The sequence below is a fragment of the Bos grunniens genome, chromosome 7 (genome assembly GCF_055505025.1).
Source record: "Bos grunniens cultivar Pamir isolate PY7600 chromosome 7, Bosgru_T2T1.0, whole genome shotgun sequence".
NCBI classification, from domain to species: Eukaryota; Metazoa; Chordata; class Mammalia; order Artiodactyla; family Bovidae; genus Bos; species Bos grunniens.
Window position 1 is genome coordinate 52,351,901 of NC_141171.1, and position 17,551 is coordinate 52,369,451.

Genomic DNA, 17,551 nt, shown 5'->3' on the forward strand with positions numbered 1-17,551 from the left:
CAGCTGCAAATTATGAATAAACAGGGAAAATGGGAATATTATTAACAGACCTGTAGGTTACATTACTTAATAACATGAAAGGGTTATCATGCATTTGGGAATGTGAGACCACTTGACTTTTCTTTTTTAATATTTATATGAAGGGAATCTAATTATATATGGGTAATTTTGACCTCACTGCATACAATGTGCAGACTCACTGAATAGTGAATTCATCCAAAGAGTAGCAAGAGACCTATCTCTGTGATAGGTACAGATGCCATTCACTCATGCATGAAAACTCACTTTTCATTATTTTTGAAGTAAAAGAATACTGTATAGATTTGGGTATATGCTCTAGGCTCTTTTTCATGCAATGGGAAAAAATATTTTCTATATCTCTATAACCTTCAATAGCCTTTACATAATAAAATGTTTGATCTACACACTGTGAGTGTATATACTATGTATACTCTATACTCTTAAATATTTGAATCTTTAGTTTCATATGTGTTCTGAAAAAAACTTCCCTGTACTAACTGAAGTGTTCATACAGTGGTAAAAAAAAAAAAAAAAGAAAAGAAAAGAAAGGGGGGCACTTGCTCAGTCATATTTTGAAGCAAAGTCTTGTTATTTTATGTTCGTATTAGAGATACCAGTGAATTTCTGTTTAGCATCCTGGATAAATCAGTTTTTCCACTGTAAGATGAGTTCTACATTGTTATACATCTTCTAAGCTTTATAATGATAATGTATTATGTGGTTAAAAAACTATTTCTGAATTAATATTCTAATATTCACCTATCAGAAACATGGAAATTGGAGTGCTTATTGATATGAAAGAGTGTCTATAACAAAGAGTTGAGATAATCAGATAGTTGAAAGGCAACCAAGAAAAAGTGGACTACGTAGATCACTTTCTCTGGAATATATCTTTATGAGGATTCATACTTCACTTCCAAAATCCAAATAATTCACCATTGCTGAGCTACATAAGAAGAAACAGTACAATTAAAGACAATGGTAACATAGTGTGGAAAAAAATAAGCTTAGTGAAATAGTTTTAAAATTATGGTCATTTAATAAAAATAGACTTGGAAACTAAGGAAAAGAGAGTTTCTTGCTTCTTACCATACTTCTGTTTTATAAGGACAACCAGTCTCCTTGCTATCCATCAATTATTTGGAGAAGATTATAACATCTATCTTTACTAAAACTAAAAGCTGTGAGATTTATAACTTTTATAAGTTAGAAGGAAAGAAAGAGCGAAATAACAATACATATCAAGATATTTCATGAATTTTAATATTATACTTTCTGCCACCACTTTCATTTGTGTCACTTTCCGGATATTATTTTATTTGGTCCTCAATTTTACTAAGGCACACAGGAAAGATGTTATTATGGCTACTGTATGAAATGGAAACTAAAAGCACGATGACGCCAATAAACATCTTCAGCAAGATACCTCTGGCTTTGAGGAATAAAAATCACCTGATTTGGAGGCATAAAGTTCAAGTTCGAAGAAATTATAGAGAGAAAGAAGATATAGTAAATATTTGAAATGCTAAAATCCTTATAGCATGGGACAAATGAGTATATCAGGACACAATGGACCTGTCTTCTAGCCGGCTCTGTATTTGGAGCTGATTTAGTAATCACTAACGCAGTTCTGCAGCCGAGTCGCGGGGCGCCGCTGTTGCCTAGTGCTGAACAAAAAGTATCGGCTTCTTCTGACGCAAAGGAATCTCCTGTGGACCGCGAAATCGCGAGATCTGTGCACTTTCAGGTTTTCTGCGGCGGAAATATCTATGCGAGAATCGGTCTGTCAAGATCTGTCAAGGAGTCTATCCTGCTCAGAAGTCCTTGGGATAATTTAGCGGTCACAGCTCTTCTGAATCAGAAAGGCAAAGGCGCGGAGGGTGGGATGGGACACCGCTTGGGACCGAAGCTCCAGGCTGGGCGGAGGCGAATGCTGTTTCTCTTCCTGCTGTCTTTGTTCCGCCCGGCGCTTTCAGAGCAAATCCGCTACACTATTCCAGAGGAGCTGGCCAGGGGCTCGCTGGTGGGGAACCTCGCCAAGGATCTGGGGCTTGGCCTGCGAGATTTGCCTACTCGGAACCTGCGGGTTAGTGCAGAGAAGAAATTCTTCACAGTGAACACCGATAACGGAGACTTACTTGTGAGCGACCGTATAGACCGAGAGCAGGTTTGTGGCAGGAAATCAACGTGTGTTCTGGAATTCGAAATGGTCGCTGAAAAGCCTTTGAACTTTTTTCATATAACCGTGGAGATTCAGGATGTCAACGACAACCCACCGACCTTTAGCCAAAATGTCACTGAGCTGGAAATCAGTGAAATGACCCCAACTGGAGCCACCTTTGCCCTGGAATCTGCACAAGATTCAGATGTAGGTGTCAATTCCCTGCAGCAGTACTACCTCAGCCCTGACCCCCATTTCTCTTTGATCCAGAAGGAGAACCCAGACGGCAGTAGATACCCGGAACTGGTAGTGAAGGCTCCTCTGGACAGAGAAGAGCAGTCCTGCCACCACCTGGTCCTCATGGCTGTGGATGGGGGTGAGCCAGCCAGAAGCTGCACTACCCAGATCAGGGTAGTTGTGGCAGACGCAAATGATAACCCCCCAGTGTTCACCCAGGACGTGTACAGGGTCAGTGTTCCAGAGAACCTACCCCTGGGTTCCTCTGTGCTAAGAGTGAGGGCCACTGACTTGGATGAGGGCATCAATGCCGAGATCGCCTACACTTTTATTAACGTTGACAAGGCAGTAAGACAACTGTTCAAGCTGGACAGTAAAACAGGGGAACTCACCACCGTTGGAGGACTGGACTTTGAAGAGAGAGAGAGCTACACGATTGGGGTGGAAGCAAAGGATGGTGGACATCACACTGCCCACTGCAAAATACAAATAGACATTTTGGATGAAAATGACAATGTTCCTGAGATAACCCTGGATTCTGAATCTAAATATATAAAAGAAGACACTGAGCTTGGGACTGTTGTTGCTTTGATCAAAACACATGATCTAGATTCTGGATTTAATGGGGAAGTCTTATGCCAAATAAAAGGAAATTTCCCATTTAAAATAGTTCAAGATACAAAAAACACGTACAAGCTGGTGACTGAAAGAGTCTTAGATCGAGAGAAGACTCCAGAATACAATGTCACTATCACAGCTACGGACAAAGGCAAGCCGCCCCTTTCCTCTAAAAGAAGTGTCACCTTGAAAGTCGCCGACGTCAACGACAACGTTCCGCTTTTCCACCAGGCCTCCTACGTGGTCCATGTGCCAGAAAACAACCCACCTGGCACTTCCATCGCCCAAGTTAACGCTTCGGATCCCGATTTGGGGCCCAACGGCCAGGTCTCCTACTCCATCATGGCCAGCGACCTGGAGCCGCGCGCGCTGTCGTCCTACGTGTCCGTGAACCCGCAGAGTGGCGTGGTGTTCGCGCAGCGCGCCTTCGACCACGAGCAGTTGCGCGCCTTCGAGTTGACGCTGCAGGCCCGCGACCACGGCTCACCCACTCTCAGCGCCAACGTGAGCCTGCGCGTGCTAGTGGGCGACCGCAACGACAACGCGCCCAGGGTGCTGTACCCGGCGCTGGGGCCCGACGGCTCGGCGCTCTTCGACACGGTGCCCCGCGCCGCGCAGCCCGGCTACCTAGTCACCAAGGTGGTGGCGGTGGACGCCGATTCTGGACACAACGCTTGGCTGTCCTATCACGTGCTGCAGGCCAGCGAGCCCGGACTGTTCAGCGTGGGGCTGCGCACAGGCGAGGTGCGGACGGCCCGGGCCTTGGGCGACAGGGACGCGGCCCGCCAGCGCCTGCTGGTCGCTGTGCGCGATGGGGGACAGCCGCCTCTCTCAGCCACCGCCACGCTGCTCCTGGTTTTCGCCGACAGCCTGCAGGAGGCGCTGCCGGACCTCAGTGACCGCCCGGCACCCCCTGACCCCCAGGCTGAGCTGCAGTTTTACCTGGTGGTGGCCTTGGCCTTGATCTCCGTGCTCTTCCTCCTCTCGGTGATTCTGGCAGTCGCCCTAAGTTTGCGGCGCTCCTCCAACCCTGCTACTTGGAGTTGCTTTCAAACTAGTTTTTGCTCCAAAACTGGACCTGGAGTCCTCCCCAACTATGGGGAAGGGACTTTACCTTATTCCTACAATCTGTGTGCTGCCGCACATTCCTCAAAGACTGAGTTTAAATTTCTCAATATAAAGCCTGAAAATGCTCCACCACAAGACCTTCTATGTAATGAAGCCTTTTGTCTTGAAAGTACCAGTAATGACAATGCCCAAGTGACTTCTAATTCAGTCAATTTGCAACAGGTGAGTTACTTCAAAACCTTTTCCTCCCATAAATATCATTAGGTTTCAGATAATTATTTTAGAAGTTAAAAAGTATGCAGGCTAACTCTAGCAGTTTTTGGTGTTTTCTTGATTTTTCTGGGCATAGAATGGGGATGAGAGGGGGTCTTAGAAATTCTTTGATCATTTATCTGTGTTGCAGTAGTTCTTTCATAGAATGCCACTTAGTAATACTCTTGAAATTTCTATTAATTCTAAAACAGTCTGTCCAGAAACATTTTTAATATGCTAGTATCTTACATTCTCACTGTAAGATGTTATTTATATCTATGTAGACAATTAAGTGAATTACATAAATTCAGGGTAGTCAGTCCTAAACATTGTTATACATAATATAAATATAAGAATACTTTTTCACTGTAGCCTATATATTTTCACTTTCATTGCATTTTCTTTAAAGTATACACAAATATTGGCTAAATAGTGCAGTTCTTAATCTATGTTAATAAAAATAGGTAATAACATCTAAAAATGACAACTCCTGTAACATAGTGGTGGATTGGTTCTAAACCTGTTCGTGGTTGTTGGTGCCCTTATTGAAAATTAGACAAATATAAACGATGGTGGAGTGTGGAGTTCAAAATTTACCGAAAAGTGTAAAAGTATTTGTGTTCTCCAAGACCCTAAGAGATGTCACAAAAATAAGCATCATTCCAAGAAACATTTAAAATTTCAGAATATGATATTTTATTTTTCCAAATGCTTTTAATTCTTGGGGAGAGAAATATTGAGTGTCATCTATACAGATTTAGCAGAAATAAGACCCTTTGTATTGATGGTTTCCGCAGAACAGTGCAGTATTAAGATAGGACTCTAAGCGTCGCTGTTCACTAACCCGGGTAAGGAAAGCGGTGAGAACTCGAGTTATATCCTCAAAGCACAAAGCAGATTATACAGGAAAAGCTCTGCCGCTGCGCAGAAAGCCTTCCCTAAATCGATTCGCATCTGATCACTGCTTGTTTATTGGCCTTGACCGCCAATTCTGAGACGCTCCAAACTGATGCGAACGTGTCCCCCCAGCTCATAATCCCAGGGAAGTCCAGAACGAGCCAGTAATGGCGGTTCTGCAAAGCCGCTGGCATTATAGCGGGTTGATCCTGCTCTTCATACTCCTGGGGACGCTGCGGGAGGCCAGGGCCGGGCAGATCCATTACTCCATTCCTGAGGAGCTGGACAAAGGCTCCTTCGTGGGCAACATTGCCAGGGATCTCGGGCTGGAGCCCCAGGAGCTGGCGGAGCGCGGAGTCCGAATCGTCTCCAGAGGTAGGATGCAGCTCTTTGCTCTGAACTCGCGAAGCGGCAGCTTGGTCACCGCGGGCAGGATAGACAGGGAGGAGCTCTGCGCTCAGAGGGCTCGATGTCTGGTGAATTTTAACATCCTTGTTGAGGATAAATTGAATCTTTTTCCCGTGGAAGTGGAAATAGTGGACATTAATGACAATGCACCCCGATTCTTAAGGGAAGAATTGGAAGTAAAAATTATCGAAAACGCAGCCTTATCCTCTCGATTTCCACTAATGGAGGTCTATGACCCGGATGTGGGAGTGAACTCTCTCCAGGGCTTCAAGCTCAGCGAGAATAGTCACTTCTCCGTGGAAATGCCGGGTAAAGCTGATGGGCCCAAATACCCAGAGCTGGTGCTGGAGCGCGCACTGGACCGGGAGGAACAAGCCATTCACCGCCTGGTCCTTACTGCCACGGATGGTGGTGACCCTGCCCGCTCCAGTGTGGCTCGAATCCTGGTAACTGTCCTAGATGCAAATGACAACGCTCCAGTCTTTACTCAGCCTGTGTATCGTGTGAATGTCCCTGAAAATCTGCCAGTAGGTACGCCAGTGTTGTCGGTAAATGCCACGGACCAGGATGAAGGAGTCCACGCAGAAGTAACATATTCTGTAGTGAGGATAACAGAAAAAATCTCAAAGACTTTCTGCCTGAATGTTTTGACTGGAGAGATATCAACTTCTGCAGTTCTAGACTATGAAGACACTAGCTTTTATGAGCTGGATATTGAAGCCCGGGATGGCCCAGGTCTACAAGACAGAGCCAAAGTCTTAATTACTATCTTGGATGTAAATGACAATGTACCAGAAGTGGTAGTTACATCTGGAAGCAGATCAGTTGCTGAAAGTACACCACCAGGCACAGTGATCATTCTTTTTCAAGTATATGATCGAGACTCTGGACTGAATGGCCTGGTAACATGTTCTATCTCAAAAAGTTTGCCATTTGAACTGGAAAAACCAGTAGACAATTATTATCGACTAGTGACGAGTACAGTTCTAGATAGAGAACAGGTATCCACATACAACATCACTGTGACAGCCACCGACAAAGGAATACCACCTCTGTCTACAGAAATGCTCATCTCCCTAAATGTGGCAGACATCAATGATAACCCACCTGCTTTTCCCCATACCTCCTACTCTGTCTATATTCCTGAGAACAATCCCAGAGGTGCCTCCATTTTCTCAGTGACTGCACATGATCCTGACAATCGTGAGAATGCCCAGGTTACCTATTCCTTAGCTGAAGACACCATCCAGGGGGTACCTCTGTCCTCCTACATCTCCATCAACTCTGACACTGGCATCCTGTATGCATTGCACTCCTTCGACTATGAACAGTTTCGTGACCTGCAGTTGAGAGTGATTGCAAGTGACAGTGGGGACCCACCACTCAGCAGCAATGTGTCTCTGAGCATATTTGTGCTGGACCGGAATGACAACACACCTGAGATTCTGTACCCCGTCCTCCCTACTGATGGCTCTACTGGTGTGGAGCTGGCACCTCGCTCTGCAGAGCCAGGCTACCTGGTCACCAAGGTGGTGGCAGTAGACAGAGATTCAGGCCAGAACGCCTGGCTGTCCTACCGTCTGCTCAAGGCCAGTGAACCAGGGCTCTTTGTGGTGGGACTGCACACGGGCGAAGTGCGCACAGCGCGGGCCCTGCTGGACAGAGATGCTCTCAAGCAGAGCCTGGTTGTGGCAGTCCAGGATCATGGTCAGCCCCCTCTTTCTGCCACCGTCACGCTCACGGTGGCTGTGGCCGACAGCATCCCAGATGTCCTGGCGGACCTGGGCAGCCTGGAGGTCCCTCACGACTCTGACGCTTCAGGCCTCACGCTGTACCTGGTGGTGGCTGTGGCTGCGGTGTCCTGTGTCTTCCTTGCCTTTGTCATCGTGCTACTGGCTCTCAGATTGCGGCATTGGCACCTGTCGCGTCTGCTCCAGACTTCGGGCAGTGGGTTGGCTCGCGTGCCCGCCTCTCACTTTGTGGGCGTGGACGGGGTGCGGGCTTTCCTGCAGACCTATTCGCACGAGGTCTCGCTCACGGCGGACTCTCGGGGGAGTCACGTGATCTTCCCGCAGCCGAACTACGCGGACACGCTCATCAGCCAGGAGAGCTGTGGGAAAAGCGAGCCTCTCTTGATTCAGGAAGATTTTTGTAAAGCGCAAGACTCCACTGTTCAGGTGAGGTTATTTGTTTTATTGTTCTTATTTGAACAGTAAAAGTTAAAATTCTCTCGGTTCAGTGCCTGATATTCTTAGTCTTTTGCAGTGAATTATATAGTTTTGAGAAGATTTTTCTTTTGTATCAGTAGAGGTCTGTTAAATCTTAGTTTTCTCAAATTTCACCCCCAAACCTTAATAAAGTATGTATCGAATTTCCTTTAACTTTTCTCCTCTTGGCAAGCTCTTTGTGCCATGGGTTGCTTTCCTCTTGCTTCTTAGTTATTGTTTTTCTATTATGTGGCATATCTGAGATTCTTTGTTTTATAATGTGAAAAAACCCAGAATTATGGCATCTGATAAGGAAGATCTTTTTTCTTCCCGGTGTTAACTAAAGCAAGTATTTTCTAAAATGATGGAATCTATGAGAGATATTTTCCCTCTTAACTAATTAGGAATAAAAAATGATTTTATAATAAATAAGAGAAATTGATGTATGAAGACCTGAATAATATTCCTAGAACTATCTGTTATTCTTTTCAGGACAATCGCAATATCTATAGCCTTCAAGTTAAAATTTAAGTTAAAAAGACTTGTCTTATATACCTCACATAAACTCTGGGAAAAGAAAATAATTTTATTAAAAAACATTCAAACTATAAAGTAGTACAGTGAGCAAATACTTGTTTACATCACCATTATTATAATTTTGGATTGATAACAAATAAGTATAAGTGCCTGATGCTGTATGCCTACTACAATGATTTTTTTGCAGTCTGCGTGTTTGATAGTATTTAAAAATGAATGTGAATTGTTAGATGTGGCAAGTAGTGTCCACTTACAAGATGTATCTCTAAAAATAGAGGACTAGTGAATGAGAATGAAGGATTAATAGTATTCAAATAAGAATTTAAATGATTTATCATATTTAGCCCAGATAAAATAAAGCTTTTGTTACTCGGGAACTCTATTCAAATATTTAAGGAAGGAAGAGTTGTCATTTAAAAGAATGATTACTCAATTCATCATAGCGCAAAGGTGTGAATAAAACTATGGCTTGAGTAGAAAGCAGCAAAGTTCTGAGTTGTTAAACAGAAAATGAATTGCCTTAGGAGCTAGAAGATTCTGTTACTGGTGCTTTTCAAAAATAAGTTGATGGTCCTGAGATTAATGGAATACAGGAGATAATATAATTTGATGAGTTGTTGAACTTCAAGCTAGCCAAGCTCTTTTCCAATCCTGAGTTTAGGGTTCTATTATTTGATAATACAATGGATTTGCCACTTGTGCATCTTGATTTGGTATGCACATGTAAAATAGACAATTCAGAAAATGCCTTGAAAATGAATGAGAACCTCATTTGTAACCTGAAATTGTCAGTATTCATAAAGAAAGATAATACTGAGTTATCTTTAAGTTAACCGCTAAGGATAGTTAACGCATGTTTTTCTAAATCAGTGTTTACTTTCAACAATTGTTATATAATTATTTATTTCAAGGTTTCAAGTGTATATGACTAACCTAAAGATTACAATCATACACATTTCAAATATAATTTTTTGGACAACATTTGTGATATGATTCTTTAGTGGTTTAATCAGAATTTAATGGTAAATAATTTTAAAGACTTCAATCCTGGGTATTGGTCATGGGAGTCAGATGGGCTTTTATAGAAATATTAAGATTTGTTTCATGTACTCTGAGAGTGTGTTATTTTAGTATAATACCAACTCTGGATGATTAAGCTAATCTTATACATCCATTGTTAAAAAGCAAAGCTCACTAATGGTCTCATGGCTGGTAGACTGGTTTATTTTCTTATCTGCTGAGTAACTGAGATACGAGGCTAGTTTTCTTTATTCTCTTAACTGAATTACCTGTGAGTATTTCATTTAATCAAATAAAATGTCTCACTGACAGAAAACCTATTAGATTCTACTCTCACAGTAGTCATTCGTTCATGTGAACTGACCAAGTCTCAAATCCTGGCAATCATGGAATTTGCTACGTTGTGACTGAGGCTCCTTTGACTTACATACTACAGGTCATTATTAATAAGATAAGAAGTCTGATAGTTTGAGCATATAATGATTTGGAAGCACCAGGGGAAAAAAAGTCTACCAAAGTATTGGGCTGCTTTATTACCCAATTCTGATGAAATGTTTGGAATGGAGATCAAAGGGGAAAGAGTAAAATCTCTGAGAGGATCATTGGAAGAAATATACATCTTTGCCTGGGGGTGAATACCTAAACACAATGCCAAACAAATGTTTCTTCAATAGAAAAAAGTTGCTTAAAGAAAAGAGAAGACTTCCCTGGTGGTGCAGTGGTTAAGAATCCATGAGTTGGATCCCTGGTCCTACAAGAACCCACATGCTTTGAGGCAACTAAGCCTGTTGCTCCACAACCACTGAAGCCCTAGAGCCTGTGCTCCAAACAAGAGAATCCACTACATGAGAAGCCCATGCACCGCAATTAGAGAGTGGCCCATGCTCACTGAAGCTAGAACCCAGCACAACTAAAAATAAATAAAGGGAAAAAAAGGAGCAAAAGTAAATAACTTACTGCCTGGGAAGACAAATAAACTTTCCATAAATTTTTTTATGTAAATAAATGATTCTTCCCAACAACTCAACCAATAATAACACACTCCCTTTAAAAGTACAACATTATTTCAATCTTATGCAGTAATTTTATGTTATACTTAAACACCTTGGTGGTTGAGTAGAGATCTTTAATATTTTATGTTGTAGAGTAACTTAAAAAACTTGATTATCTCCTTTATCTAGATTTTGTTTAGCTCTAAAGAAGGTACCCAGAAGTGTTAGGTTAATCAAAACTTTTTAAAAATAGTAGAATAAGAGATGGATATGAGATAATGCTATAAATTTTGAAGTATCAGGTAGAAAAAAATCATGACATTGGGAGTCATGATATCTGTACATGAAAGTTTTATTTGAAAATGTCTGCAAGTACTCATGATCTTTAATTACCATATACTTATACCAACAAGAAATTCAAGATTGCTACTGAACAAATAGTTTTAAATTCCTATTTATGTAGTTAATCTGAAATACTCATATTGTTTCCCTTGAACAAAAAGTAAGATCTTTTATCTACTTGAAAGTGAAAGTGAAGTTGCTCAGTTGTGTCCCACTCTTTTCGACCCCATGGACTGTAGCCTACCAGGCTCCTCCATCCGTGAGATTTTCCAGGCAAGAGTACTGGAGTGGGCTGCCATTTCCTTTTCCAGGGGATCTTCCCATCCCAGGGATTGAACCCGGGTCTTCCGCACTGCAGACAGATGCTTTGCCGTCTGAGCCACATAGTGAAAGCAAATATGATATGAATTATTTTGATAGATTAAAATTTCTAGATTGATAGATTAAACATTTCATTCAAAGTATTCCCTGTATTTTGTAGTAATGCCACCAAAGACCAGAAATAGATTACTTAGTTGCAGACTTGTCACCGACTGAGGTAAATTTGTATAGTATTACTTCTAGTTCTCCCTTCTGGTGCTGCTAGCTACTCCCCAGGGCTTAAAATAATTTATAAAGCAAGGCTATTTCTTACCAGGTTTTCATTTCAAAACAGGCCACTCTCTTCTGCAACTATGTGAAAGAAACTTTGTTTTATTTCCACCAGCAAAGAGTAACCTCGGATCCATCAACAATTGAGTTTTACTTCATTAATAGCAGTGGAGCAATGAGTACCTCTAAGGATCTGCTCAGGATAGTCCAGCATGTATGCTCAAAGGTTGTTCAGAGACCCATCTTTTCTCAAGTATAGGGTATGATGATTATTTAAATTGCATAATTAAAAGAAGCAGTGATACCAACACTTATGAATCCACAGTCAGTGGAATCTGCAAATTTCTGTCTTCTCTACAAAATGAGTTGCTTCTATAGCTGATTGTAGCTGCTTGGCTTCTCACCTATTTCTAATGGCACTCTTTGAGCATAAAGCATCAGTCAAGGCCAACGATGATTTCCTTTTTTTCTTCTTAGGAGATTGGGAGTGTGGATATTTCTATTCCTACATTGGTTCTATGATTATATAGTCAAGGATAAAGCAATTCCCTCTCATTTTAAAATTTATTAAAATAAAGGAATTGAACTAAACAGTCTCTAAGGTTTCATTCAATAAAAAGTTATTACATTACTCCTCTGTGTATTAAAGATAAAATGGACTCTCTGCCTTATTACATAGCTGTGTCTAGAACATAGAATATGTTCAGTATTATTGAATTAATTTAAATATGCTGATATAAATGTTTCTACATAATATCTTACATATACAGATCTTTTACACACCTTTTAAAAATAAATCATACTTGTTTTATCTCCATGACTGATTTTTATCTATGTGAACTGAAGTGTGAGGCAGTGTCTAACAATCATTTCAAAGTTGCAATGCAGAGCAGAGAATTTAAAAGAAATTATCTGGGATTAATAAACACCCATCCATGAACATTGTTACATTGTCACAGTTTTTTAAAATTTATTTTAAATGATATATCAGAGATGCATGAATTGAAGAAATAAAAGAATTTCAAAGGATAAAACAACTTTCTGAAAAATCAGTTATTTTGCTTCAGTATGGTGCAGTAACTTAGTAAGGACTCTGAGCGCCGCTGTTCACCAATCGGGAAAAATGGTTCACAAGATCCGCCGGAACCACTGAGCTTTTACATCACAAAGAAACGCCAGACTGAGATAAACTGTCTTCCAAGCTGCACTAAATTCAGGCCTCTATACCACTGGATTCTGGGTTTCTTTTCCGAATACACAGGGCTTCACGCAGACGTCCTGTCATCCAGAAATACAACAGGAGATAGGCCAGTGTCTAAAGATCAGCAGGACAAGAATGGCGGCTCGGCAGAGGGGAGGGGACTACAGAGCATTCATCCTGCTCTCCATCCTCCTGGGGACCCAGAGCGAAGTCTGGGCAGCACAGATTCTCTACTCCGTGCCGGAGGAGACAGAGACGGGGTCTTTTGTCGGTAATATCGCCAAGGATCTGGGACTGGAGCCAAAGGACCTGGCGGAGCGCGGGGTCCGCATCGTCTCCAGAGGTAGGACGCAGCTCTTCTCTCTGAATCCGCGAAGCGGCAGCTTGGTCACCGCGGGCAGGATAGACCGGGAGGAGCTCTGCGCCCAGAGCGCGCGGTGTCTGGTGAACTTTAACATCCTGGTGGAAGATAAAATGAATCTTTATCGTATAGAAGTGGAAATAATGGATATTAATGACAACGCTCCTAAATTCTTGACGGAAGAAATGAATGTGAAAATAATGGAAAATACAGCTCCTGGGGTACGATTTCCGTTAAATGAGGCTAGGGATCCGGATGTGGGCACGAACTCTCTCCAGAGCTACCACCTCAGCCCCAATCGCCACTTCTCCCTGGTTGTGCACACCGGAGAGGATGGAACTAAATATCCGGAATTAGTGCTGGAACAGGTACTGGACCGGGAAGAAGTGGCAACTCACCACCTTCTCCTCACCGCCTCTGACGGCGGTGACCCACCACGATCCGGAACCGCCCGTGTCCAAGTAACAGCGGTGGACGTGAATGATCATGCGCCAATCTTCTCTTTGCCCCAGTACCAAGTAACTGTCCCTGAGAACGTGCCAGTGGGCACAAGACTGCTGACGATAAGTGCTATAGATCTGGATGAGGGAGTGAACGGGGAAGTGACATACTCTTTTCCGAAAATTACTCCAAAAATTCTACAGATATTCCAGCTGAACTCTCACACAGGAGAATTATCGACTCTAGATGGCCTAGATTATGAAGAATCTGGCTACTATGAAATGGAAGTTCAAGCTCAGGATGGTCCTGGTAGTATGACAAGGGCTAAAGTACTGATCACAATTTTAGATGTGAATGACAATGCCCCGGAAGTGACTGTAACATCTGTAAGCAGCTCAATCCCCGAAGACACTCCTCCTGGAACAGTAGTGGCGCTTTTCTATCTTCAAGACCGAGATTCTGGGAAGAATGGCCAGGTGACCTGCACTATTTCAGAAGATCTGCCTTTTAAATTAGAAAGATCTATAGACAACTATTACAGATTGGTGACAGCAGAAAACCTAGACCGGGAAAAATTCTCTACGTATAACATCACGCTGAAAGCCACAGATGGTGGAAGCCCACCCTTGTCCACGACAACTCACATCGCCATGAATGTGGCAGACACCAACGACAACCCACCTGCCTTCCTGCAGTCCTCATACTTTGTCTATGTGCCTGAGAATAACCCCAGAGGCACCTCCATCTTCTCAGTGACTGCACATGACCCTGACAGCAATGAGAATGCCCGTGTCACATACTCCCTATCTGAAGATACTCTCCAGGGGCCATCTGTGTCCTCCTACGTCTCCATCAACTCAGGTACTGGTGTGCTCTATGCACTGCACTCCTTCGACTATGAGCAGTTTCGGGACCTGCAGTTGAGAGTGACTGCAAGTGACAGTGGGGACCCACCACTCAGCAGCAATGTGTCTCTGAGCATATTTGTGCTGGACCAGAATGACAACACACCTGAGATTCTATACCCTTCCCTCCCCACTGACGGTTCTACTGGTGTGGAGCTGGCACCCCGTTCTGCAGAGCCTGGCTACCTGGTCACCAAGGTGGTGGCAGTGGACAGAGACTCGGGACAGAACGCCTGGCTGTCCTACCGTCTGCTCAAGGCCAGTGAGCCAGGGCTCTTTGTGGTGGGACTGCACACGGGCGAGGTGCGCACAGCACGGGCCCTGCTGGACAGAGACGCGCTCAAGCAGAGCTTGGTGGTGGCAGTCCAGGATCATGGGCAGCCCCCTCTCTCGGCCACTGTCACACTCACGGTGGCTGTGGCCGACAGCATCCCAGATGTCCTGGCAGACCTGGGTGGCCCGGAGGTCCCGCATGACTCTGATGCTTCAGGCCTCACGCTGTACCTGGTGGTGGCTGTGGCTGCAGTGTCCTGTGTCTTCCTCGCCTTTGTCATCGTGCTACTGGCGCTCAGACTGCGGCGTTGGTGCAGATCTCACATGCTGCAAGCTTCGGGAGGTGTCCCCGGAAGTGTACCGGCATCTCAGTTTGTGGGCGTGGATGGGGTGCGGGCTTTCCTGCAGACCTATTCGCATGAGGTCTCGCTCACCGCAGACTCTCGGAGGAGTCACGTGATCTTCCCACAACCCAACTATGCAGACACACTCATCAGCCAGGAGAGCTATGAGAAAAAGGATCCCTTGTTAACATCCATAGATTTTCTTGAATGTAAGGATGAAGCCCACAGTATTCAGGTGAGTTCAGTCATTCATTCATCTTTATATGGTCGAGAAATTATATTTTGTGTAAATGTTATTGTTTTTCGAAATGCGTGATTTGAAGATGGAGTTAAAAAAACTTTCAAGTGATAAAGCAAGATTGTTTATTTCAGTGGTGATTTTTTAACATGGAACACTTATTGACAGAGTGTTTTAGTACCATATTTACGGTGAAAGCATATGGACAAGATTGTGAATAAGTGGATAATCACATTTTTATGTTTTGCAATTATGTTCCTCATGGTATTCTTAATTCATGTATTTTATAAATGAGAATGAATTGTTAAATCTTATTACACAAGGTTAGCAGGAAAGTACACCTCAGCCTCCTCAGAATTCTCTTTAGATCAGATCTGTAAAAGGTTGTTGAAGACATTTTCAGTCTGCAAACTTTTTTTTCTGTGCCCTGCTTCCACTTCCATGTACCTCTCTTTGGTGGCCTTGAAACATCTTAGTTGCTCTTGACCTATTTAAACTTTAATCGCCTATTAAAGCCAGATTCTGGTAGAAGTTTTGTTGATGCTTAAAGGATGAAATTTATGTGTCAGGCTTCACTAAGATCTTTATCAATGACAGACATGGAGTCTAATGGCATACTAAAGATTGTTGTCCAAAATCAATAAAATGAGATATCAAATAAAGTGTTAAGTGTTATAAGTAACATTTGTGAAATAGGCCATTGCATGTTTTTAACCCAAATTTTGATGTGTTGTCTTAGTGATGCAGTCACGCAAAGTGTGTATGTTGGCTCTACAAGTAGGGGAGTTGGGATGCTGGCTTTATGAAACAACCATGTCATACACTCAAGTCCTAGAGCAGAAGTGAATTTTACTTATTGGGTCTGTTGAAAAATTCAGAGACAATTTAATCTGTAATTAACTACATCTTCACTTGTTATATAACATTTTAGTAAAACTCAATACAGCAGTTGACTAGTATCAAGAAGTAGTTGATGACAAGGTAATCTTGTTTGAATGTTAAGAGAACAATTTTTTTCTAGCATAAAGTCTAGCATATGTTTTTCTTCCATAAGGTGGTGGTTTGCATCTAAAGATCTGTGCAATCCTGTGGAAGTACATTTCATATATTCTGTAACATTCAGATGTACAGTCACTAGGGGGAGAGGACAGTGTTACATTTTGTGGGGCAGAAATGTGATTATAAGATATTTTGAAAAAGAACCCTCCAATTAAATTTATTATTAAAAATACTTTTAAACAAAGGGGAGAGATCATCACTAAAGTCAGTGAGCTATTATACATTTTCTAGGGACTGTTTCCTTCAACTGTCATTATGGGATGTGATAAGTACAAAAGTGGGAACAAGTGCCTCAGTACAATAGACCTTGTTAGTGAGTTTGTGATGCAAAGCAAAATATAATTTTCCCCTGGTAGTTTTGGAGACTCAAGTTGAATTTTATACCCAGGAAAATAATCATGCAATGGGAAGGAGAGGATAGGCTCTTTTCTGAAAGGCTATAATCATTTCTTCAAGTGAGATCTCAGAATTGAAAACCAAATGTTACTATAAAGAAATTGCTAAAATTATTTTGGAACAAGAGAGGGATGTATAAATTGTGCCTTTTGAAAGACATAATTTCACCATTACTGTTGCCATCTGGGAAGAAAAATGGAAATAGGTACAAAAAATGTAAGGAAGAATAAGGAAAAAGGTGACAAGGAAAGAAAGATGAAACCTTATCCAATACATTGCTAATTAATGAGTACTTACAACAGCTATGAGCTGAGATCCTTTGAGCCAAATCTGTGTTATAGTTATCCTATTACTAGTGCGGATTTGAAGGTTGGGGAGTAATTATGTCAACGTATAGATGTTTATGTATTAAACCTACCGATTGACCTAAAAACCTGGAAAGTTGGGATGATGACGCTTCTAATAGTACGAATTAAATATTACCAAATATGCGTGCGTACTCAGTCGCTAAGTCGTGTCCAACTCTTGACACCATGGATTCCTCTGTTCATGGGATTTCCCAAACAAGAATACCAGAATGGGTTGCCATTTCCTTCCCCAGGGGATCTTCCCGACCCAGGAGTCAAACACGCGCCTCCAGCATGACAGGTGGATTCTTTACCGCTGAGCCACCTGGGAAGCGTGTTCTTAAACATACTTACGTCTTTAAAAAATGATTTTTCAGCTGGATACACGGTGGTAGTGACGGTAGCTGGTTAAACTGAAGCAGCAGGGGCTGCAGTTTCACAGTGCGGACTCTGGGCGCCGCTGTTGGCCAAAGTCGAGAGCTTGGCGCTGGCGATCCCGTCGCGCAGCCGCAGAGCACTTTCCCTGTCAAGACGCTAGGGTTGTCTTTCCACCGATTCCTCCTCTGGAGAAGAAACCCTGCCTGACCCTCACGCCGAAAATAAAGCTGTTGGGAGCTCCGGACAACTGCAACATT

General features: G+C 42.6%; 1 protein-coding gene across 13 annotated transcripts in view; it reads left to right on the forward strand.

Moving 5' to 3' along the window:
* The window catches only part of LOC147369546 (protocadherin gamma-C4), a 185,828-nt gene that overhangs the window by 38,912 nt on the left and 129,365 nt on the right, over window positions 1-17,551 (forward strand). Inside the window, exons 1-2 of one of the 13 annotated variants that reach the window (XM_086412087.1) lie at window positions 4,475-7,839; window positions 11,416-11,942. The exons of 7 other annotated variants lie outside the window; for them this stretch is intronic. In XM_086412087.1, coding sequence (XP_086268213.1) covers window positions 5,422-7,839; window positions 11,416-11,610 — 2,613 coding nt within the window. In that variant the 5' untranslated portion in view covers window positions 4,475-5,421 and the 3' untranslated portion in view covers window positions 11,611-11,942. Of the gene's footprint in view, window positions 1-787; window positions 4,328-4,474; window positions 7,840-11,415; window positions 11,943-12,302; window positions 15,112-17,551 lie in introns of those variants that run through there. 5 more of the 13 variants (XM_086412088.1, XM_086412092.1, XM_086412075.1 and 2 more) reach the window with 5 other exon arrangements.